The sequence below is a fragment of the Dicentrarchus labrax genome, unplaced genomic scaffold (genome assembly GCF_905237075.1).
Source record: "Dicentrarchus labrax unplaced genomic scaffold, dlabrax2021, whole genome shotgun sequence".
In the NCBI taxonomy this organism is placed as follows: domain Eukaryota; kingdom Metazoa; phylum Chordata; class Actinopteri; family Moronidae; genus Dicentrarchus; species Dicentrarchus labrax.
The window spans coordinates 17010920-17034621 of NW_026136722.1; the positions used below are offsets into that span (position 1 = coordinate 17010920).

General features: G+C 38.2%; 2 protein-coding genes across 4 annotated transcripts in view; both read left to right on the forward strand.

The window, feature by feature from the left end:
* Positions 1-2048: 2048 nt before the first annotated feature.
* On the forward strand, positions 2049-21740 carry LOC127356218 (uncharacterized). Of its 3 annotated transcripts, none has more exons than XM_051387795.1 (5): positions 2049-2358; positions 3668-4261; positions 4351-4470; positions 5028-6109; positions 20782-21038. In XM_051387795.1, the coding sequence occupies exons 1-4, from the start codon at positions 2345-2347 to the stop codon at positions 6079-6081; spliced, it is 1782 nt and encodes a 593-aa protein (XP_051243755.1). In that variant the 5' UTR covers positions 2049-2344; the 3' UTR covers positions 6082-6109; positions 20782-21038. The 3 variants fall into 3 exon arrangements, 2 of the variants coding, with proteins under 2 accessions (XP_051243755.1, XP_051243754.1); XR_007881951.1 differs by lacking the exon at positions 20782-21038 and adding an exon at positions 21263-21740 and having other exon boundaries at positions 2050-2358; positions 5028-6591; XM_051387794.1 differs by lacking the exon at positions 20782-21038 and having other exon boundaries at positions 2050-2358; positions 5028-7069.
* Positions 13513-23702, forward strand: part of LOC127356217 (uncharacterized) — a 59416-nt gene continuing 49226 nt past the window's right edge. Inside the window, exons 1-2 of the mRNA XM_051387790.1 lie at positions 13513-13596; positions 15540-15604. Coding sequence (XP_051243750.1) covers positions 13513-13596; positions 15540-15604 — 149 coding nt within the window. The remainder of the gene's footprint in view (positions 13597-15539; positions 15605-23702) is intronic.

Below are 23702 nucleotides of genomic sequence, written 5' to 3' on the forward strand. Positions count from 1 at the left end.
GCTCTGACATTCGTATTCTTTTTTTAAATTATTATTATATATATATATTGGGGGAGGGGTTGCCTTTATTGGATTGGACAGCTGAAGATTGAGAGGAAAGGGAGGACAGAGGGGATGACCTGGCATTACTTCCTGTGCTTCTCTCTCTCTGTCATCAGAGAGAGGGAATGACAAGCAGCAAAGGGCCACAGGTAGGACTCGAACCCATGGCTGCTGCAGCGAGGACTCAGCATTGGTACATAGGCATGAAATGCATTTTCTGAAGACAATATAAACCATCTAGTAATTAGTAGTGGTAATATTAGTAACGGGACGCACACCAAGTATCAGGCAAACAAAACATTTTTCTTGTCTTTGTGTTTTACATTTTGTGGGCAAGAAATGTTTGTTTTGTCAGGTTTGTCCTGCAGGTGGTGCCAGAGTAAAGGTCAGCTAAGGTTACCTAAATCTAAAGGGAAACCAAAACCATTCAATCAGCAACTAAAGTGAATGCTTACATGTCCTGAATATTGTAATAATGTCACAGGAGCTACATCATCAAGCTAATTTTGTTCTATAAACTCAGGTAAGAGTTCAGCATGTTTATGTAAGAATGTGGTAATTACAGCCCTCTTTAAGTGCACTACTGATGTGCTTCAACATGGAAGCCTATGTGTGATTACACAGCTGTGGCCTAGACAATAACATACTATTGTAGAAAACAATACATACATACATATTCAGTTAATCAATGACAAGGCTTTCCTTATAACTTCTGCGATGTTTGGTCAGGTGTACCACAGTAGCTTGTGCTTTACTTTTTGTAACATCATTATCCAGCTGTTATCACTCTATTAACTATGTAGTAATTAGCTGCCAATCATTTTATAAACTACCTGGTAACATGACATAGCACTCTGTTTTTATTTTGTCTTCTTCCAGATTGAAGAAAATAAAGTTTTGAGTGGTCTGACTAGGCGAGCGATTGATGCCCTATGAAGACTCTGCAACTGAGGAAAAGCTCATGCTTTACCAGAACTCTAACTGACCATCTCCACCAGCAGCATGCCTTTCTGTGCTTTGTTATCAGAGACAGAGTGGCTTGGTGCAACAGTTGCTCTCATCCAGCGTCAAAGAAAGACAACCCCTGTCTGTCTCAGGCATGTCAAGCATACGGACACTGATATACAATGATGATGGTAATTATTTCTGTTTACTGATTTTAATGAGCAATGTGAGCAAGTTTGTATGTTTTATGTATTTATTATTGAACCGAGGTTGACCAAACCAGACAATTTAGGTTGTATGTCTGTGTTTTTCATCAGAAGTGGTTAGGATCTAATTGATTCTGTGTTGGTGACCAGTTGACCAAAGTCTATGTTTGTTTGTTTTTAGCTGTCCTGATTGATAAGTGAAATTCTTTATTAAACATTAACATTAAAGTGTCTTTTCTAGCCAGAGATGCCCCAGTTACACAAATCAAATGGATAAAAAAATAAGAGATGGACGTGAAATAAGTTGTACATTGCATTCACAATGGTCTTAAGGTCTTAACTCTTTAGGTAAAAGGAGTAGCAGTACAGCTTTCCCACAATCACTTATATGTTTTCTGCCAGTGTCACAGCACACTTGAGAAATTAATAAAAAAGTAAATAACTTAAAAAAGAATCATTATACAATGAGTTTACGTTAATAAGATTGTTTCCACCAACTTGTAGGCCAACATATTTTTTACTCTTTAGGAGCATAAACCTTAGACTGAATACACTGCTGAACTGCTGACCACTGCGAGCTCTGGCGCAAATCACGCGAGAACGCCAAACACGTGTTCTTGTACCAAAACAAACATAGAGGGCAGCCTCAGCTGACAGATGCAGTTTGAGTTTGAATGTCCCAAAAAGAAGGGGAGAAAAAAACAAAAACACACACACACACACACACACACACACACACACACACACACACACACAGAAATGACCCCATCAGTCACCATCAACACCTATATTTCCGACAGTCGTTGAAGGGAGCACCAGGAAACGAGCAAAGGCGCGGTCGATACTGTGCTGTTATAAAACTCCGTTGATAAAACTCACAGAGTTGAGCACAGGAATGGGTGTGTTCGGTGACGTGGAGAAAGGGAAACGAAAGCAAACACACTTGTGCAAACTTACCTACCGAGGTTTTGTCCACAGTTGTTGATTGAGGTATATCAGCAGATTCAGGCAAAAACATGTTTTGATGATCTTTGCCACAATAAAAAAAAACAGATTTCCAATCGTGATTGGATTTATTTCTATTCTAACCACGCAGGTGAACGATGAAGCCCAAATAAGGATCTGAAGACAACATACCGAGAGGAGGAAACATGTCTACAGCCAGGTAAGGAGTTTGAACCTTTGGGCTGCACAGAAAATGAGAGAAAAGCTAATAGTAACTGTAAAGTGTTAAATAAGGTAGTGGACAGATATTGGGATGTCAGAAACTCCAATAAAGAACACAATAACTTAATAATATGATATTCAATGAATCCGACCTTTTAATGTGTTTTGTAACCCTCGGTGCACACTTAATAAATTAATGTATCTTAAAAACAATGGCAACAAAAAGAGATATAAGCAGCTCTTAGCTTTGGTTATGTCAGTAAATAGAATGATTCATCGTGAATCATATTTGTAAAAAATAAAATTTCAGTTTAAACTCTATTATATTACAAACTATTGGGCCCAAATAATATGTGGAACAGTATTTATTGAGCATTGGACACATTAAACCTGTTGATCTACTCAGTTTGAGACACCATGTGTGCTCTGGTGACATCTGCTGGTCAGATCTTGTAAACGCAACGATTACTAAAACTCATATGACCATGAATTGAACCATTGTTCCAAACCTTTGTGGCCTGTGGATCCTTATACAAAGCAATGTGACTAGTTGGAAATTACTAGAAGATAGATAGATCAGAATTTATTCCATTTTATGTTCCATATTCTATTTTATGTAAATAGAAAAGACAATAAAGTAATCTGAATAATTTCATACCATTTGTATCATTATTCTACAAGTCAAACAGCAAAGATTAGATGATTAAAAAAAAAAAGAAATTCAGTATTTAAAGTATTTTTACTGCTCTTCCATCCTGTCAATCATCTCACAACTCCTCTCTCTTGTGACGTCTTGGAGGGATTCTGACCCCCAGGTTGGGAACTACTGATGTATGTAATAGGCCTACATATGTGGGTGGGCTTTGTGGTTTGAATCCTTAATGTATCATTTGTTTATAAATACAGTCGACCATGGGTGACAATTAGTTAATCTTATATACAGTATTTATGTCGTTTTTGTGCAACCTTTTTGGTCTGGAATGAGCCAAAAGTGAACACAAAATGTGTACCAGATGCATAAAAGGTATGGGCAAACACTGGGACAATTACTTTTTGTGGGTTTTGTTTCTCTTTGTGCTAATTTTTTGTCTCTTTGTACCTCCACAATCATTTTGTTTCTTCTTTTGATGTTCATGAATTTCTCTGTAGTCATTTTGTGTCTCTTCATAGTTGATTTATGTCTTTTTGTAGTCAGTTCAGTTCAGTTTCAGTTTTTCAGTCTTGCAATGTGAGACTAACTGTGAGACATAATATCGTCCAGAATATGTTTTCAAATCTCACAAACTGGATGTCGTCTTGTCTTGCAGAAAGGAGCTACAGGAGGCCTTGTGCCGCTACACTGCAGATACTCTAATCTACATTGACTCTGTGAGAGGATTCTGTGAGAGGATCTCTAAATGGATGATTGGGAGGGAGTCAGAGTTGGACATGATGAGAGACATCAAGGACAGGGCTGACGAAATTGACCTGAACATTGACCATGTAACCAAGTCAGAGACCAAAGGAAAAGCCTTTTGGGAATATATAAAGAGCAAGGTGACCCAGGTGACTGCAGACAGCAGGCACGCAGAGCTGGAGAAGGAGTTGGCTGCTGTGCTGAAGGACACTCTGGGAGGCCTGGAGAAGCTTGACTGCTTCCTGGATTCAGTGGAGAAGCTGGCAGTCACCTCACTTCATGTGTTCACAGAGAACCAGGTGTTGCATCTACCAGAAGGGATCAGCCTTGAAAATGTTCAGGTTGTCATCACTGCTGCACGGCTAATCTGCCCTCTCCTCCTCGAGTTTAAAAGAGATGCAAATGTCTTCTTCCTTCCCAGACTTCAGAATGTGGAAGTGCTAGCATATCAGCTGGACAAATACATTCAGACCACCCAGAAAATCTGTGAGAAGCTGGAGAAAAGGTAAACTGAAACTTTTTCAAAATAATATTCACATTTTGCAAAATAAAAACATCTATTTTAGGAAGTAAATGTAACTGTGTCTTCCACAGCTCCTTCTGTGAGTTTGACCTGAAGATGATTATGAAAACTGTGGTAGACCTCGATGTGGATTTGTCCGAAGATGACATACAAAGGATGTTGTATCACATTAATCAGCTTGATGATATCAGGTAAGCACATCTTTCTTATCTTTGTTTATTTATATTTTGAAATCTCTTTATTTTTCTGTGTGATTTTTGTGTGATTTGTATATTTTATGCACCAATGCACCAGGACACATTCCTCGTAGGTGTAAAAACCTACTTGGCAATAAACATAATTCTCATTCTCATTCTCATTCTGACATTAAGCCAAGATGATGACCATGGTAAAAATCATTCCTGCCTAGAATCAGTATGTTAACATTGTTATTGTTAACATGTTGGCATGCTGATGTTAGCATTTAACTCAAAGCATAGACTCTTAGTCTTGTTTAAATGTACTGAAACTAAATTAAATTTGTGGCATTGGGCTTTCCCAGCAGGAATTAAGACCTCAGTATAATTAGTAATCTATTTTATTTCATGAAATATTGTTGCCACATTGGCTTATCTCTGTTTTATGTGTATGTTATTGCTCCTTATAGCATCCTAGTGTTTGTTCCAAAACGGATTTTTTAAGTAACCTGCTCATCTTTTGGATATCTCATCTTATTCATTCTTTCTTAATTTTCTTTTCTCCATATCAGGATGAACCAAAACTTCAGGATGGTGTTCTTGTTCCAGGAGGAATCATGTTCTGGCTTCATCGATGAGTTCACAGAGCGAAAGCCCAGGATGCTGGAGTTTCTAAAAGACCTGGAAGAGAGTGCTGTTCAGCTAGACAGAATGAATAAGGGGGCAAAGATCTCCAGCGTGGCAGGCAGCTCAGTGGGGGCAGTTGGAGGTGTGCTTTCCATTGTTGGTTTGGCATTAATCCCTGTAACAGCAGGATTGTCTCTAGCTCTGACGATGACTGGGGTAGGGCTGGGAGTTACCAGCGGAGTCAACAGTCTTGTTACCACTGCCACAGAGATTGGAGTAAACCGTACACAGCAAAAGAAAGCCAGTGAAGTCTTCAAGAGCTTCATGGAGGATGTGCAGATTCTCCAGGATTGTCTGGAGGAGGTGACCAAAAGGGAAACAAACCCGATAGATGTGGCTGTGGGAGTTGGCAAGGTGCTTTGTAAAGCTGGTGTTGTTGGAAAAGGCATTGATTCACTTGTTGATTTGGGCTCTGCTGTTAAGATGTTGAAAAGTGAGGAGCTGCTTACAAGTGCTGGCAAGGTGGTGGTCCAGGAAGGTAAAGCATTACGTAACGTTCCGAGGGTGGCCTCAGACATCCCAGATATCGGTCAGGCAGCACTCAAAGGGCCTCTTGCCCTCTCCAAGTCAGCCAGGGTAGGCCTCATCGCAGCCAATGCTCTTTTCCTTGGGATGGATATCTTCTTCATCTGTAAGGACAGCATCAGTCTGTCCAAAGGCAGTGAGACTGAATTCTCACAGTTCATCAGAGCCAGAGCTGCACTCTGGAGCTCAGAGATAGACTCATGGCAGAAGATTCATGACTCCCTGAGCGAAGGTCTGGTGAGATCAGGGAAAAACCAAATCATCATGGAGACGCCATTTTATCCGGAGATGGAGACAAAGAAGAACCAGAGAACCAAACCAAACCAAAGAGAACCAGAAATGGAAATTCCATCTGATGAAGTGGATGAGGACGAAAAACTGAAACTGAAAGAAAAGTATTGTGTAATACAGTAGTACTCTGTGAGGAGAGATTACTGTGTGCCTTTTTGCCAACTTTAACACTATGATCAGATATGAGATAATTTGATATGATTGAACCATGTGTGAAAATGCAACTCTGCTTATAGCTCACTGTTGAGCATCAAACATGTAACAATGTATCTTTGAGGGTTTCTTAATGATCTGTGATTTATATGACATATATTGATTGACCTGATATATGGACTGTGTGTTTCTATCTTGACTGTATTCAAGAACCCTTTGCCCGTTGCAGAACATAATGTATATAGGTATCATTTAGTAATCCCTGCTTTACCTGACCTGGGTAAGGTGACCAACTTTACCGTCTCTGCTGACATCAGAGAAAAAAAACGAGCTGTCCTGTAGATGCATTTTTTTTCCAGAGAGGGAGATGAAGGAACACAGAGACTAAATTAGATTTCTATCTGAGGAATATCAGATAGTGGTCACTATATCTGTGGCAACTCAACTTTTTTGTAACTGTAATTAATGTAAATAAACCAGGTATGAACATTTAGTCTTGCCAATAGCAGTAAAGCACTGATCAGCATCAAACATAAGTCTATCTTTGATTAATATTAGCTCTATTTGTTATGACAGACGATTTATTGAGTCCACATTTGAGCTGAATCACATGGGCTGTATGTTTTTGTTTGATTTAATTTATATTCTGTATGTGAAAAACTACTTTACCTTGGAACTGCAGTGGGTTGCATTTTAAAATGATTCAATAAATGTTTTCCCATATACAAACATTTGTTGTCTTAGAACACAGAGATGCCAAATGTTTTTGTTTCAGAAACTGGAGCCAGTTTTCTATAGCTGTGGTGTCAGTGGGGGTACCTGCTTTACCTGTCCTTGCAAAGTGTTATATTTGTAATGTTTTAATTTTACAATCAAACCTATCTCTTTTTTTTTTACTAATTTCACTTTAAGCACTTTTTTTTCTTGAATTATAATCAATAAATGTATCTAAATATAAGACACAGTTTGAGTTCCTTTATGATATGTATCAGTAAGAATTAAGGTAAAATCATTTTTGTAACTCTGATTTTTATAATTAATGAAGACAATTCTTCCATCTCTTGTAAAATGTGGTTTGTTCATTATTTTAAGAAAACAAAATAAGATTGTTTTTGGGTATTAACAGGAGGATTTGCTGCCCCTGCAGCATGTGCTGTATCCTGCTATATTCTCATTCACTTTCATTTAATTACGCTTTAAACTCAGACTAGGGATAATAAAGAAAAACATTCTTACTTCAGCAGATGAAAGTGAAATCTGCCTTGAAGAGTTAAACTCTGTACATACATCATTCTGCACAGGGAAGCTCTAACATTCAAGTGGAGGAACAATAAGAAGGGCACCTTAGAAACAGAAATGCAAAGACAACTTTGTGCCTAAAGAGATCTCAATTTTAACCAGTAGGGGGCTCCAGAGACTGGATCAGCTTGAAAACTGGTCCCCAGTTGCAAGATTTCCTGGCAAAGACCCGTTTACACTTACGCTTTTGAGACTATGAACTTTTGGAAGTTCTGGTTATATGATAGAAATGATAAAGGCAGATAAAAGAGGTAAATAAATCTGAGAATGACACAATTTAAACTGGGTAAATCAATAAAGGGTAAAAGGCAGACATTCCAACAGTCTATACTGCGTTTTAGTTTTGTATTAATGAGCTCTTGAAAAAAATAAAATAATTTCCTCCCAGGAAACCACATTGGTATCGTTGGTGTGAGCGACATAAAGTCACTTGTTTATGCAGTTAGCAGTAAGGCTGGAAGCTTGATGAAAGCATTCATTTCAATACCACAGAAACTGATTTCTTTTTTTTAACTGTGCAGTATGGCAAATAATCAATCATCAAGCTCTGACAATTGTGATTCTTACACCATATCTGGGCAACATTAAAGAAGAACCAACCTGCATGCAAGAAACTATTTGTAAAACTACAAAAAAAATCGCAATCTGCGACAATGGTACTAGACGAGTATACTCCACTGTTGTAGACTGACGATCAGGCACTGAGTAGCTGGAGAACCAGAGTAAACATACTGTTTGATTGGAGGCAAGTGAGCAGACTGGGAGAGTTGCTGAGTTGATTGCAGATAGATGTGGAGCAGAGCTGGAAGGTAGTAGGGAAAACCACATCCACAACACACAGGAGACAGAGGGAAGGGAGAAACAAAAGGAATAGGCAAGGATACAGCCATGGCCATGACAAAACCAGTCCTATCCAATCTCAGATCCAGCACTTGGTCCTCTTTTAGCCCATTTTATTTATATTTAATAGAGAAACAAGGTGATCACAGGCATTAACTGGCTAGGGAAAGTGAAAGGCAGTGTTTGTCATTACTACGCTTAAGCAAGGCCCAACACACTGTTTAAGTGTGTATACGCACTGTATGTGAATGAGGCCAATGATATGTCAGATGAGATACTGTTTAAAAACAGATTCAAAGTCTATAGTTTATTTGACTTATGAATGTTTTTTGTCTACTTGCAGGATAAAGGATGCCAAAAAACATTCTTGTACACACTGATTCTTGATGGACCTGAGATGGATTGTTGGTTATTTTTGTCTTACTCTATAAAACATGTAGGTGAGTGGTGACACACGTAAAAGATTCCCAGTATTTATAAAAGACCAAAATGAATAATATGTGATGTTGCCTGAACAAAGACATGTTTGGATACTGCATGTGGCTAGGAGGTATTTGCACAGATAAGTCGGCACACCTTTAGCATAACAGGTATGTGCCTGCCAACACTTTATGCACGAAATGGACAAGACAGATAAGATATGCCTAACAAGGTATGTGCCTCCAGGAATGTAGCCATGCAGATATTTCTGGTTTTTATTTAGGTTTTGATTAATCAGCTTATAAAACTGCTGCCACCACGGTAAGTTTTTTTTGTGTATGTTGAAAAATTTACATTTGAGAAAGCAACATCTTAAAAGAGGAGCATTTATTGGCAGAAATTGAAAATAATATTCATAGTTTGTTTTAATTAGTGTTTAATCATCTGAATATAGGAATCATTTTTGTTACCTTAGAATTAGCTGTTCATATCTACAGATGCTGCGGGTCGCCTTCAATGGAGTCCATCACACATTTCGCAGCCACCAGAGTTTCCAAAAGGCTGACACAGGGATAACTATGGTAAAGTAAGCCTTATGGCACAGTTCGATATGTCCATATAAGTAACAATTATATGCCATACCTTGTGATTTACAATATATCATACTGAATAACAAGAACAAATAATGGGGTATAATGACCTAGCTTATTTACACTTCAGATTGACTTATTTAGTGATCCAGTGACTAGTGTTTGTCTGCTGCTTTGACACAATTTTTTTTTATACGTCAAATGAAAATTATTATTCTCAAAACATTTCAAATCCATAGCTCTTTATCTAAAACAGTAAAAGTTTCAATTGCTCTCACATCGAATCTAAATGTATGTAGCCTACAATTATCTTCAGTGACCCAGTGATGCATTGAATTTTCCTTATCAACCAAAAGGGTTTGCACTAATGGTTTGTAGATCACTCTTAAATGCCTTTATCAATATACTCACTGTGTGAATCCTCCCTTGCAAAGCTCCCAACTAGCCATCATAACCTTAAACATTTTATCTAATCAAGTATTGTCATAATGCCACAAGAATAGACAGGTGAATCTTCAGATTAATTTACAGTAATAACATGTTTCAGTGCAGTTAATCACATCAAATCTATATATGGATTGTGGGATACTAAAGGTCTGCAAAGGATACATTTTGTTCTGTCCTCCAAATGCCAGAAAAGAAGCCAGCATTTCCCTGCTGCTTTTAAGAACTTTTCAAATTGGACAACCTCAATTTAACTTTATGAAATAAAATTAAGGATGGATCAAATTACTGATAATTCAGTACCTGTGGGAGTTTCACATGCAGAAAAATAAAGAAATACTGGCAAACCAAAAACATATTGGATAATGAACATAACATTGGGGATTAATAAAGTATATCTTCTTCTTTCAGTTTTACTTCATCAAGTACACGTTTGCAGTAGCGTGCACAGGGGCCCAATTGTTGAAAAACGCGTGCTAAAGTGGCCTCTTGGGAGCCAAAACTCGCTAAAGTGCTCTCCTGGTTGGCAAAATACACTAAATTGCCCTCTTGGGTGGAAAAAACACTTAACTGCCCTCTTGGGGCATTTCTATTCTATTCTACCTATTATTAGGTAGATGCATATTGCATGTTTAAGGAGCAGCTACCTCACTACGTCTTGTGGAAATAGCTTTTCAAAGCTAGCCAGTAAAGTTAAAAGTTGGGTTAGCATTGCATATCAGGGTTTCCGCCAGGTTTAAGTTGACTCGCCGCCGGGCTAAGCATCTGGGATCATTTTTAAAAATGCTTTCTTGAAAATGCCTTTTAAACTTCAGCTTGCAAGTTAGGGACAGAAAGTCTTGTTCGTAGGCTAATGCTATTGAGTAGGCTAGTGGCTAATGCTAGCAGCTAGTTGAGAGGGAAAGAGACCAGTGTGATGATCAGCTAAGTAGAACAGAGCTGGGCGAGCATTATAAACTGTGAATGTAGCTTTAGTGTATATTAGGACCAATCTGACCACTGTTTTCAGTAACGAGTGATCTAACGCATTACTATTTCCAAACTGGTGATCAGATTAAAGTTACTTATCCAAGTCACTGTGCGTTACTATGTTTGTCATTTTCCTTAATAAAAATATATTTGCTTTCTTCTTGCGTCTCTGGGAGTGGAGTCACGTAGCCTATGCGACAAGTCACGTTTTCAGCTTGAGGACAGTTCACGTGTAGGCAACGCAGACACAAACATAAACAACAATGGAGGGAGGAGAGAGATGCGTTTGCTAGCTGGAAATACAGTCACTATTTTGAGTTTGTGTCAGCTAAAGATGGCACTATTAAGGTTCGTTGTACACTCTGTGCTGGTGGCGGCAAAGTGCTATCTAGCTACAAAAACCCTACGTCAAATTTGAGGAAACATTTGGAGTCGCAGCACTGCACAGTCAAACCTACCGAGCAAGTCCCACCAGGTGGTACGAAGCAGAGAGCAGGAGGTCCCCCACCACCCGAACAACAAAAGCTGGACTACTGGTGCAAAACCAGTAAGTTGGGGAGAGTTGAAGAAGTTGGTCGGGCAGTAGGTTGTAGAGGAAATGCTGCCCTTAAACGCGGCGGTGGTGTTGTTGGCAGCTGCTGAATGTAACTAATAAAGTAACTTGTAATCTTACTTAGTTACTTTTAAAATCAAGAAATCTGTAAAGTAACTAAGTTACTTTTTAAAGCATCAATCAGTAATTAGATTACTTTTTCAAAGTAACTGGCAACACTGATTATGATACACTTTGCAATAAAAATAGATAATGCAGTCATCTATGCAAAGCGGATTTCCTGAATTTTGGAAATGTAGATGTGTCTCAGACCTTTTCAACAGCTATGGCTTAAGCTTTGATATTGTTTTATCTTAATTCAATTTCTTTTGTTGCTGTTGAAAACCCAGCATTCAAGAATGTCTGATTCTCTATAAGACTCTTTTTGCATTGTTGATTTTTTAAAATGTGTGTTGAGTAAATGACATTTATAACAATGCATTGTGTGACCATATTTTAAATACTCCAGTCAGCTTTTGGAATTTGGCTTAATGTGGCCCCCCCTGTGGAATCTGTGTTGTAGTCTTTTTTTTTAATTTTCAGTTCCTTGATTCCATCCGTGACCCTGTCATCACAGAAACTATCGGACCCTATCTTACAGTTTTTCTCCATTGGTTTGGCTCATTTCTTGAAACAGAAATTACATTAAAGAGTTCGGTCTAGACCTGCTCTATTTGAAAAGTGTCCTGAGATAACTTCTGTTATGAATTGGCGCTATACAAATAAAATTGAATTGAATTGAATTGAATTCTCAAAACAACATGGACAAACGTCCAAACCACTTGGCAAGTGTTCACAACAGAATTGAATTTTTCACTGAGTTCATCACATTGCAAATGTACATATTTGCAAATGATTAAGCACAGTTAGCCTACATTTAGAACAATTTCCAAGTGAATAGATCTTTTTGATCTAAACTGATTGATTGATTCTCAGTCTAATGGTTGTTCTCTCCAAAACATGTCAGCATCATTTCATTCTACAAGTCATCACATGCAAAATAGTCTGTTCAACTGTCAAAATTAGTCAACATAATCATATCAACATAATACCAGACTTGAGACTCGTCGCACTTCAGTCACTCACACCGAGACTTGACTCAAAACTTGAGGTCAAAAACTTTTGACATGATTTAAAACTTGAGGTCAAACACTTGAGACTGGACTTGGTTTATACCTCAAAACACTTGAGACTTGACTTACACTTGATTCATCCCTTCCACCTGCAGCAGTGGAGCAGCACTTATTCTCATGCTTCATCATAGTTTGTTTCTTTTGAGTTGTCAAATAAATTAAATAAAGTTTAAATGTATATTGTTCCCTGTGTATTTTATCACAGAGCCCTCTTGGGTGAAGAAAATAATTAAACTCCAGAAGACAATTAGGACAAAGAAATACAATGACACATTACTGTTGCAATGACTTTTATGTTGGGCCCTTTGTTGATCTATATTGAGCCAGAACTATATCTCACAGAAGCAGTTTGGATCATCTGGTGCTAATATGGTATTAAAATGCATTAGAATACAGGAAATGGCATCTACTTAATTGAAAATGTTCTGGGGGAAGACCCCCTAGGGATTTATTTCCTTCATACATCCATGTCGCTGTGTGTTCTTCACAGTCCAACGTTGAAATCCACACAGTTCTCGTGGATGCTGATCCTAACAGCAAACTAACCTGAGTAGTCTGTCTAGTTAGTCTGTTTTAAGGCTATATAATGTGCCATTTGTATAACATAAAACGTGTCTAAAGTGCCCTCTACAGTGGTGAGGACGCGCTATATGTGCCCTTTTTTTTCTTTTGCCCCTGCCCTTCAAAAAGTCTGTGCATGCCACTGCATGTTTGGATTCTTAACGTGGGTAAGAGGTATTTGCGCGGATACGTGGGCACACATTTAGCATAACAGGTATGTGCCTGCCAACACTTTGTGCATGAAAGGACAAGACAGATAAGATATGCCTAACAAGGTATGTGCCTCCAGGAATGTAGCCATGCAGATATTTCTGGTTTTTATTTTTATTTTGATTAATCAGCCTACAAAACTGCTGCCACCAAGGTAAGTTTTTTTTTGTGTATGTTGCTTTCTCAAGTGAAAAATTTACATTTGAGAAAGCAACATCTTAAAGGAGGAGGATTTATTGGCAGAAATTGAAAATAATATTCATAGTTTGTTTTAATTAGTGTTTAATCATCTGAATATAGGAATCATTTTTGTTACCTTAGAATTATTCGTTCATATCTACAGATGCTGCGGGTCGCCTTCAATGGAGTCCATCACACATTTCACAGCCATCAGAGTTTCCAAAAGGCTGACACAGGGATAACTATGGTAAAGTAAGCCTTATGGCACAGTTCGATATGTCCATATACAATTCTATGCAATACCTTGTGATTTACAATATATTATACTGAATAACAAGAACAATGGGGTATAATAACTTAGCTTATTTACACTTTGATTTACAGTAATAACATGTTTCAGTGCATTTAATCACATCAAATTTATATATGGATTGTGGAATACTAAAGGCCTGCAAAGGATACATTTTGTTCTGCCCTCCAAATGTCAGAAAAGATATTGGATAATGAACAGAACATTTGGGATTAATAAAGTATATCTTCTTCTTCTAAAGTTACGATAGATCTAGCCACCCCAATCTATTGTAACATCAAGAAGAAGGATGTCTCGAAATATGAGATGCTGGATAAATACAAGACAATGCAAGAAGAAGAACGAAACAGCTTAGGTGTTTACTATATGAGGTTAAACCTGTTGACAGTCCTGTCATATTTTTTCATTCTGTGTTAACTTATCACTATGTAGTTGTATGGATGACAGATTGCACTATAGCTTTGAGAGTTAATGCAAGTAGCTGCTTGCAAAAGCATTTTTTTATTTGTTAAAAAATCAAATTCACAAATATTTTTGTATGAGTATTCGTGTGAGTAAATGCACACAATCAGAATCAGAATCACTTTTACTGACAATGTAAACATCTAGCAATCGGACAGTGCAGACCTCCACCAATGATCTATCTTGCACTCAGTGCAATTGACTTTGTACACTGGCGCTTGTATAATTCCTATTTGCACTCGACGCAAATTGGAATTTTCCCTCCACCGACGCACGTCCTTAAATAAGGGAATGAACTTGCGCTCCGGGGGGCGGTTCAGCGAAAAGAGGAGGTGTGTTCTGGCGCAAACGTTCCCTGGCGCTATTTTGCTGTTTCAGAAAACAATTCCGCCACCTGACCAGGAAAAACCTAGTCTAAAGTCAGTGGCACTTATTATGATATGCAAATCTGCAAATAATCTCCCAAGGTTAAAAAAAAAAGAAAACTAATTTGTGTACCCACCACATGATTTGGATCTGCCCCAAAGTTCTTCCTTGGCCAATGCTACACTATGTTTCATGAAAATCAGTTAAGAAGTTTGTCTGAAATCCTACTGACAGAATGAACCAGACCACCACCGAAGACATAACCACCCCCTGGTGGAGGAAAATCACAAATCCTCTACTTGAATGGTCTCACTTGTTATGATTCACCAAAAACTAGCTCTCATGCTTTCTGCTCCCTAAACCTCACAATTGGGCAACTCTGTACTATAAAAATGAAACAGTTTTTACTACATTTGTACTACATATTTATTGCCCTACTCACTGCTTTAAGTGACATTAAAGGAGCATTAACAGACTTGTGTGGGTTTATCAGTAAAGCTGCCTGCTGTGTCTGTGTGCAATGCTGAGAGCAATGAGAGTGAACTAAAAAGTAAAGGTGCTAGTTGTATAAACAAATAAAGATAAAAAGGACTAAGCATGTAATTGTCTGAGATTGTCTGGAGCGATTAAGAAAAAACACAATATACATAAATTATAAAGGCAATTAGCTAAAAGAGGCTAAAAATCTCTATACAGTTCATGGGACGGGCAGAGTTGTGTGTTTCTGTTTGGATTTGTCATTACAAGCCTCCTCTTACCCATTACACAATAATTTGAGCCATTATTACAGTAACTTAAAATAATTGATTACTGTTGCTTTAAATATCTTAGCAAAAAAAGTTCTGCCACGCCAGATGGGTGTGGTTCATATGCTTAAGGCATGACATGTGTGAATCAGAGTGGACTGCAGATACTGAAGTTTTGCAATACATGGTTCCATAACCAGCGATCTTAAGAGTAATTCGGAGTTTCATACAATAAACAAACAAACAAATATCTACTAAGACTTTTAAAATCTTGACTTATTTTCTTTGTTTCTGTGCAACTAATAGCAAGGAAATCACAGAGGAGTGGTAGACAGTGTTCCAAGAGGAGACAAACAGATGTTGGGAAAAAGGTAAATAACATAAATGCTACTGCTGCCAGGCACAAATAAGATAAAGAAATGTTTAGTGATAGGTGTAACACTTTCAGTTTGTAAAGATTTTCCGTGTATTATTTATATCTACTTGAAAACTGAAATTAAAACTAAAAAACATTTCTGATTTGTGCTGTGTAAAATTAGGCATTTATAGGTCTTAATTTGGTTAATATGACTACTACTGCTATTACTACTACTACTACTACTAATAATAATAATAATAATAATAATATATGCTATTACAGAAATTTAAATATGTACATTCAAATTTTTGAAGAATTGTTATTTGTGTCTAGATGACAAAACTTAATTTCATTCTAATGTAATCACATAATCAAACACTCCCAAAATTCCCTAAAGGATTCAGCTTTTCAAATTTATATTTTATATTAATTTTTTCCAGCAATCAATCATATGTATTTTATTTTTTATTAAATTTTTATTTTTATTTTCATTTAATTTTTGGAATGAGAGGACGTTGAAGAGAATTTTTTTCTAATTTGTATAACATGAAGGAGTATTTTAGTTAGACAAGTGAGAAAGACTCAAATTACTATAAATGGGACTGAATAGTTTAATAAATGTTATAATGTGGTCAAGAGCTGAAATATTAGAAGATTTGAATTGAGGATGAAGCTTAAAGAATATTTTAAAATGTGTGTGTCTGTCAGTCTGTCTGAGTTAAAGTGGCAGTTGGTTGGCGCTCCTTTCACTTGGAAGCTAAAGTGTAAGTCAGTTTGACTCTGCAGTTACATTTCTGCAACTGGCACACATCTTCAGTTTTGTTGTACAAATGATGAGTGGAAATAAGCGGAAATTGTGTTTTTTGGACGATTTAAAATCTTCGCTGGGAACATTCCGCGCAATACACACTAATGGAGAAGTCTCAGAAGGGCTGAAATTTTCATGAATTTTGAACTGCAATTAAAAAAAATTAACGTTTTTAAGTTTGAATTGAGTTTCTATGTGAATGCGTGGGTATAGGTTGAAGATGAGTGGATTTGAAAAGTTTTCTACAACAACAACAAAACAGTTGAATATTTTGAAAAGTTTTAATTGGACTTGAAAGTTGAATGATAGCTACAATGCCTGAAAGGTGTGGAATATTTGATTGAGATAAATAGAGTTTCTTTCTGAAAGTATGAATGAATACGTAAGAAAAAAATGGGAATTCTCCATAAGGAATGAATGAAGAAAATGGGGAATATTTCAGAAATTATGAACGATATCAATGAGAACAGTTATAGCTCACCCTTACCGATTAAGCCTCATGTTTTGGTATATTTTTTGTGTTGTCCATGAGGGTAAAATGGTAACTAAAGAAAGGATGAGTAATTTGTCATTCGTATTGATGGATTTCAAGTAGCCTAATAACTAAAGTTATTTGTCAGTAAGGGTGAATCACCACTTGGAAGAGGGAAGGTAGTCCTGGTAACTAATGGGCAGGTTGGCTACTCATGAAGTAATGATTCAGTATTCAGTAACCGCTCTATACAAGGCACAATTATACTGATATTTTATAAAGTAATGATCAAGTCATGAGGGACTACTGAGTAACTACTCAGTATTATGTATCACTACTTAGGAGCACATGAACGGTAACTAATATTTAATTAATTAATAATGAATGAGTCGTGCTGTGCCATTCACCGGCTGGTTAAGAGTTAATGAGGAACAATTCCTAAAGAAAGTGGTAGTATGATAGATTCCTTGATATTTATGAACTAATTATTACCAAATAATTCATTAATATAGGCTCTCCCAGTTCTCTAGTAACTGATCATTATTTACTATATAGACCTCCATTCATAATTATCAGGGAAGTATTTATCGACGAATGATCAATTATTAAGTCCGTCCTGATTTGTTTCTCACTTTTTTTAATAAACTAATCATTAACTACTCAATAAAATCTGATTATGAGTTCCTCATTAATTAATGGTTCTCTAGCTATTAGTTCCTTATTCGTTCCTCATTTTTTAAGTGTTACCGTTACTGTAGCCTCAATGTGCCTTTCTCCTGCACTGTCACGACAAACCAAGGGTAGAGATACATTAGGGGCTCTATCTTGCACTCAGCGCAATTGACTTTGTACACTGGCGCTTGTATAATTCCTATTTTGCACTCGACTCACATTGGAATTTTCCCTCCACCGACGCACGTCCTTAAATTAGGGAATGAACTTGCGCTCCGGGGGGCGGTTCAGCGAAAAGAGGAGGCGTGTTCCGGCGCAAACGTTCCCTGGCGCTATTTTGCTGTTTCAGAAAACAATTCCGCCACCTGACCAGGAAAAACCTAGTCTAAAGTCAGTGGCACTTATTCAGATGCTATTTTAAGGCCGCAGACTTGAGGGGATGCGCCTGAGAGGCAGCAGCAACATCGCCACCCGGTCAAGACGGGCATTAATACTTTGCCGCATCCCGGACAGCTCCCGCTCCAGCATGTCAAACCAAACCCGGTTTGCTGCAGGAACAGGTGGTCCTCCGGCGTGTAGTGGGTCTGGATCCTCTGCACCTTGGTGTTTGCGCTGCTCCCTCCTCAGCTGGCCCTTGCGCACTGCTCGGCCCTTGCGCACTGCTCCCGAGGCCAGGGTCTTCTTCCTGCAAAGCTGTGTTACATTGTTTTGATTTATTGTATGTCTGTGTTACATTTATTTCATGTCAATAATGTCACTTCTCTGTATTTTACGGCCCTGACGAGAATGTCGGTCTCCTCGGTTGTGAACGGCTCCTGGCGTGCGCCTGGCAAATCCGCCGTTATAATAGCAATCCGCCATGGAACAAGCGCGCCTGCTTTAAAAGGGAATGTGAGATGACGCTCTGATCGGCATAATAGCTACAGCGCCCGAGATCGGCAAGATAGGGCCCTAGGTCTTACATTGTAAACTCCACAACATAAGTCCAGTGGATTGTTTGACTTTTTTTTTTAAATCTCACAAACTGGATGTCGTCTTGTCTTGCAGAAAGGAGCTACAGGAGGCCTTGTGCCGCTACACCGCAGATACTCTAATCTACATTGACACTGTGAGAGGACTCTGTGAGAGGATCTCCAAATGGATGATTGGGAGGGAGTCAGAGTTGGACATGATGAGAGACATCAAGGACAGGGCTGACAAAATTGACCTGAACTTTAACCATGTAACCAAGTCAGAGACCAAAGGTAAAGCCTTTTGGAATATATGAAGAGCAAGGTGACCCAGGTGACTGCAGACAGCAGACGTGCAGAGCTGGAGAAGGAGCTGGCTGCTGTGCTGAAGGACACTCTGGGAGGCCTGGAGAAGCTTGACTGCTTCCTGGATTCAGTGGAGAAGCTGGCGGTCACCTCCCTTCATGTGTTCACAGAGAACCAGGTGTTGCATCTACCAGAAGGGATCAGCCTTGAAAATGTTCTGGTTGTCATCATTGCTGCACGGCTAATCTGCCCTCTCCTCCTCGAGTTTAAAAGAGATGCCAGTGTCTTCTTCCTTCCCAGACTTCAGAATGTGGAAGTGCTAGCATATCAGCTGGACAAATACATTCAGACCACCCAGAAAATCTGTGAGAAGCTGGAGAAAAGGTAAACTTTTTCAAAATAATATTCACATTTTGCAAAATAAAAACATCTATTTTAGGAAGTAAATGTAACTGTGTCTTCCACAGCTCCTTCTGTGAGTTTGACCTGAAGATGATTATGAAAACTGTGGTAGACCTCGATGTGGATTTGTCCGAAGATGACATACAAAGGATGTTGTATCACATTAAGCAGCTTGATGATATCAGGTAAGTACATTAAACCAAGATGATGACCATGATAAAAATCATTCCTGCCTAGCATCAATATATTAACATTGTAATTGTCAGCATGTTGACATGCTGACATTAGCATTTAGCTCAAAGCACCACTGTTCCTCAGCATAGCCTCATAGAGCCATTTGCATCGACTCTTAATCTTGTTTAAATGTACAAACACTAAATTAAATTTGTGTCATTGGGCATTCCCAGCAGGAATTAAGAGCTCAGTATAATTATTAATTTATTTTATTTCATGAAATCTTATTTATTCTTTCTTAATTTTTTCTTTTCTTCATATCAGGATGAACCAAAACTTCAGGATGGTGTTCTTGTTCCAGGAGGAATCATGTTCTGGCTTCATTGATGAATTCACAGAGCGAAAGCCCAGGATGCTGGAGTTTCTAAAAGACCTGGAAGAGAGTGCTGTTCAGCTAGACAGGATGAATAAGGGGGCAAAGATCTCCAGCGTGGCAGGCAGCTCAGTGGGGGCAGTTGGAGGTGTGCTTTCCATTGTTGGTTTGGCATTAATCCCTGTAACAGCAGGAGTGTCTCTAGCTCTGACGATGACTGGGGTAGGGCTGGGAATTACCAGCGGAGTCAACAGTGCTGTCACCACTGCCACAGAGATTGGAGTAAACCGTACACAGCAAAAGAAAGCCAGTGAAGTCTTCAAGAGCTTCATGGAGGATGTGCAGACTCTCCAGGATTCTTTGGAGGAGGTGACCAAAAGGGAAACAAACCCGATAGATGTGGCTGTGGGAGTCGGCAAGGTGCTTTGTAAAGTTGGTGTTGTTGGAAAAGGCATTGATTCACTTGTTGATTTGGGCTCTGCTGTTAAAGTGTTGAAAAGTGAGGAGCTGCTTACAAGTGCTGGCAAGGTGGTGGTCCAGGAAGGTAAAGCATTACGTAACGTTCCCAGGGTGGCCTCAGACATCCCAGATATCGGTCAGGCAGCAGTCAAAGGGCCTCTTGCCCTCTCCAAGTCAGCCAGGGTAGGTTTTATCGCAGCCAATGCTCTTTTCCTTGGGATGGATATCTTCTTCATCTGTAAGAACAGCATCAGTCTGTCCAAAGGAAGTGAGGCTAAATTCTCACAGTTCATCAGAGCCAGAGCTGCACTCTGGAGCTCAGAGATAGACTCATGGCAGAAGATTCATGACTCCCTGAGCGAAGGTCTGGTGAGATCAGGGAAAAATCGAATTATCATGGAGACGCCATTTTATCCTGAGATGGAGACGTAGAAGAACCAGAGAACCAAACCAAACCAAAGAGAACCAGAAATGGAAATTCCATCTGATGAAGTGGATGAGGACGAAAAACTGAAACTGAAAGAAAAGTATTGTGTAATACAGTTGTACTCTGTGAGGAGAGATTACTGTGTGCCTTTTGCCAACTTTAACACTATGATCAGATATGAGATAATTTGATATGATCGAACCATGTGTGAAAATGCAACTCTGCTTAAAGCTCACTGTTCAGCATCAAACATGTAACAATGTATCTTTGAGGGTTTCTTAATGATCTGTGATTTATATGACATATATTGATTGACCTGATATATGGACTGTGTGTTTCTATCTTGACTGTATTCAAGAACCCTTTGCCCGTTGCAGAACATAATGTATATAGGTATCATTTAGTAATACCTGCTTTACCTGACCTGGGTGAGGTGACCAACTTTACCGTCTCTGCTGACATCAGAGAAAAAAAACGAGCTGTCCTGTAGATGCATTTTTTTTCCAGAGAGGGAGATGAAGGAACACAGAGACTAAATTAAATTTCTATCTGATGAATATCAGATAGTGGTCACTATATCTGTGGCAACTCAACTTTTTTGTAACTGTAATTAATGTAAATAAATCAGGTATGAACATTTAGTCTTGCCAATAGCAGTAAAGCACTGATCAGCATCAAACATAAGTCTATCTTTGATTAATATTAGCTCTATTTGTTATGACACAGACGATTTATTGAGTCCACATTTGAGCTGAATCACATGGGCTGTATGTTTTTGTTTGATTGAATTTATATTCCGTTTGTGAAAAACTACTTTACCTTGGAACTGCAGTGGGTTGCATTTTAAAATGATTCAATAAATGTTTTCCCATATACAAACATTTGTTGTCTTAGAACACAGAGATGCCAAATGTTTTTGTTTCAGAAACTGGAGCCAGTTTTCTATAGCTGTGGTGTCAGTGGGGGTACCTGCTTTACCTGTCCTTGCAAAGTGTTATATTTGTAATGTTTTAATTTTACAATCAAACCTATCTCTTTTTTTTTACTAATTTCACTTTAAGCACTTTTTTTCTTGAATTATATTCAATAAATGTATCTAAATGTAAGACACAGTTTGAGTTCCTTTATGATATGTATCAGTAAGAATTAAGGTAAAATCACTTTTTGTAACTCTGATTTTTATAATTAATGAAGAGAATTCTTTCATCTCTTGTAAAATGTGGTTTGTTCATTATTTTAGTAAAACAAAGTAAGATTGTGGTTTTTGGGTATTAAGAGGAGGATTTGCTGCCCCTGCAGTATGTGCTGTATCCTGCTATATTCTCATTCACTTTCATTTAATTATGCTTTATACTCAGACTGGGGATAATAAAGAAAAACATTCTTACTTCAGCAGATGAAAGTGAAATCTGCCTTGAAGAGTAAAACTCTGTACATACATCATTCTGCACAGGGAAGCTCTAACATTCAAGTGGAGGAACAATAAGAAGGGCACCTTAGAAACAGAAATGCAAGGACAACTTTGTGCCTAAAGAGATCTCAATTTTAACCAGTAGGGGGCTCCAGAGACTGGATCAGCTTGAACACTGGTCCCCAGGTGCAAGATTTCCTGGCAAAGACCCCTTTACACTTACGCTTTTGAGACTATGAACTTTTGGAAGTTCTGGTTATATGATAAAAATGATAAAGGCAGATAAAAGAGGTGAATAAATCTGAGAATGACACAATTTAAACTGGGTAAATCAATAAAGGGTAAAAGGCAGACATTCCAACAGTCTATACTGCGTTTTAGTTTTGTATTAATGAGCTCTTGAAAAAAATAAAATAATTTCCTTCCAGGAAACCACATTGGTATCATTGGTGTGAGGGACATAAAGTCACTTGTTTATGCAGTTTGCAGTAACGGCTGGAAGCTTGATGAAAGCATTCAATTCAATACCACAGGAACTGATGTTTTTTTACTGTGCAGATGGCAAATAATGTCAGCAAGCTGCTGACAACTCTCATTCTTACACCATATCTGGGCAAGTTCTCCCTTTTAATGGACACTCCAGCTAAACAGTGAAGATGGCATGTGAAAGAGAGCGGCCCTACTCGGCTGCATGGCACAAAGTAAATGTGGTGATGAAAAACTAATCAATGTTCTGTACATAAGGATTCAAACAGGTCCATTCTATGTTCTCAAATGCTCCCTTAACCTCAACTGCTCCAGTGGAACTGTTCAGTGGACTGAGGCTATACTGGGTAGCTTCCAGGTATGAATCTATGCTGTGGAAAGACTGGAAATACAGGGCTCTATTTTAACTTGTATTATTGATGTTTTATAGGTCACCCAGAATTTCTTTTCTTTGGATCACCCTCAACTTGATAAATTGTAACATCCTCGCCCCTTATCTCTAGTTTATAGGCCGAGAGGCATTTTATATATAAGAGTAGATGTCCTATCAAACCAGTTACAGGGTCCCTGAGTCACATATGGTCAGACATTTGTCTGATTTCCTCCAGACAGCTGTTCCAAACAGCAAATATAAGAAAGGGCACATTTACAACTGTCACTCTGGAAGCAAACATCTGCTTTACAGGCAATACATTTTCATATTTAAAAAAAACTGATAACAATTAATAAATGCCTGTATTGACCCTGACTTTCAGTGGGTCAACTCAGGACATTACTTTCATTTTTACTTTTGTCTTAAACACACTGACTACTAGTTCCTTTTTTGTAAATTCCCCTTTACACTCCTGGAAGCACTACATTCATTTTCATCTGGGCGCGGCCTAAAGTAGGAGAAAGCAAGGACAAAAAATGGGAAAACCAGAAAACATTTTCTACATAAAATATGATCCAGTTTCACCGGAATCTGCCACATATAGTTGGTGGTATGTCACAAGATACATACAGCCCTTGAACCAAATCAAATCAGTTGTACTCCCTCGTGTGGTGTAATTACTGTATTCACTAACTTTGGTAAATTAGTTGCACAGGTACTTTGGAACTTCATTATCAATAATCCTGTGAGTTAGACATAATTTATTCTGCACACCTCTGTCCGGACTATCTTGACTCA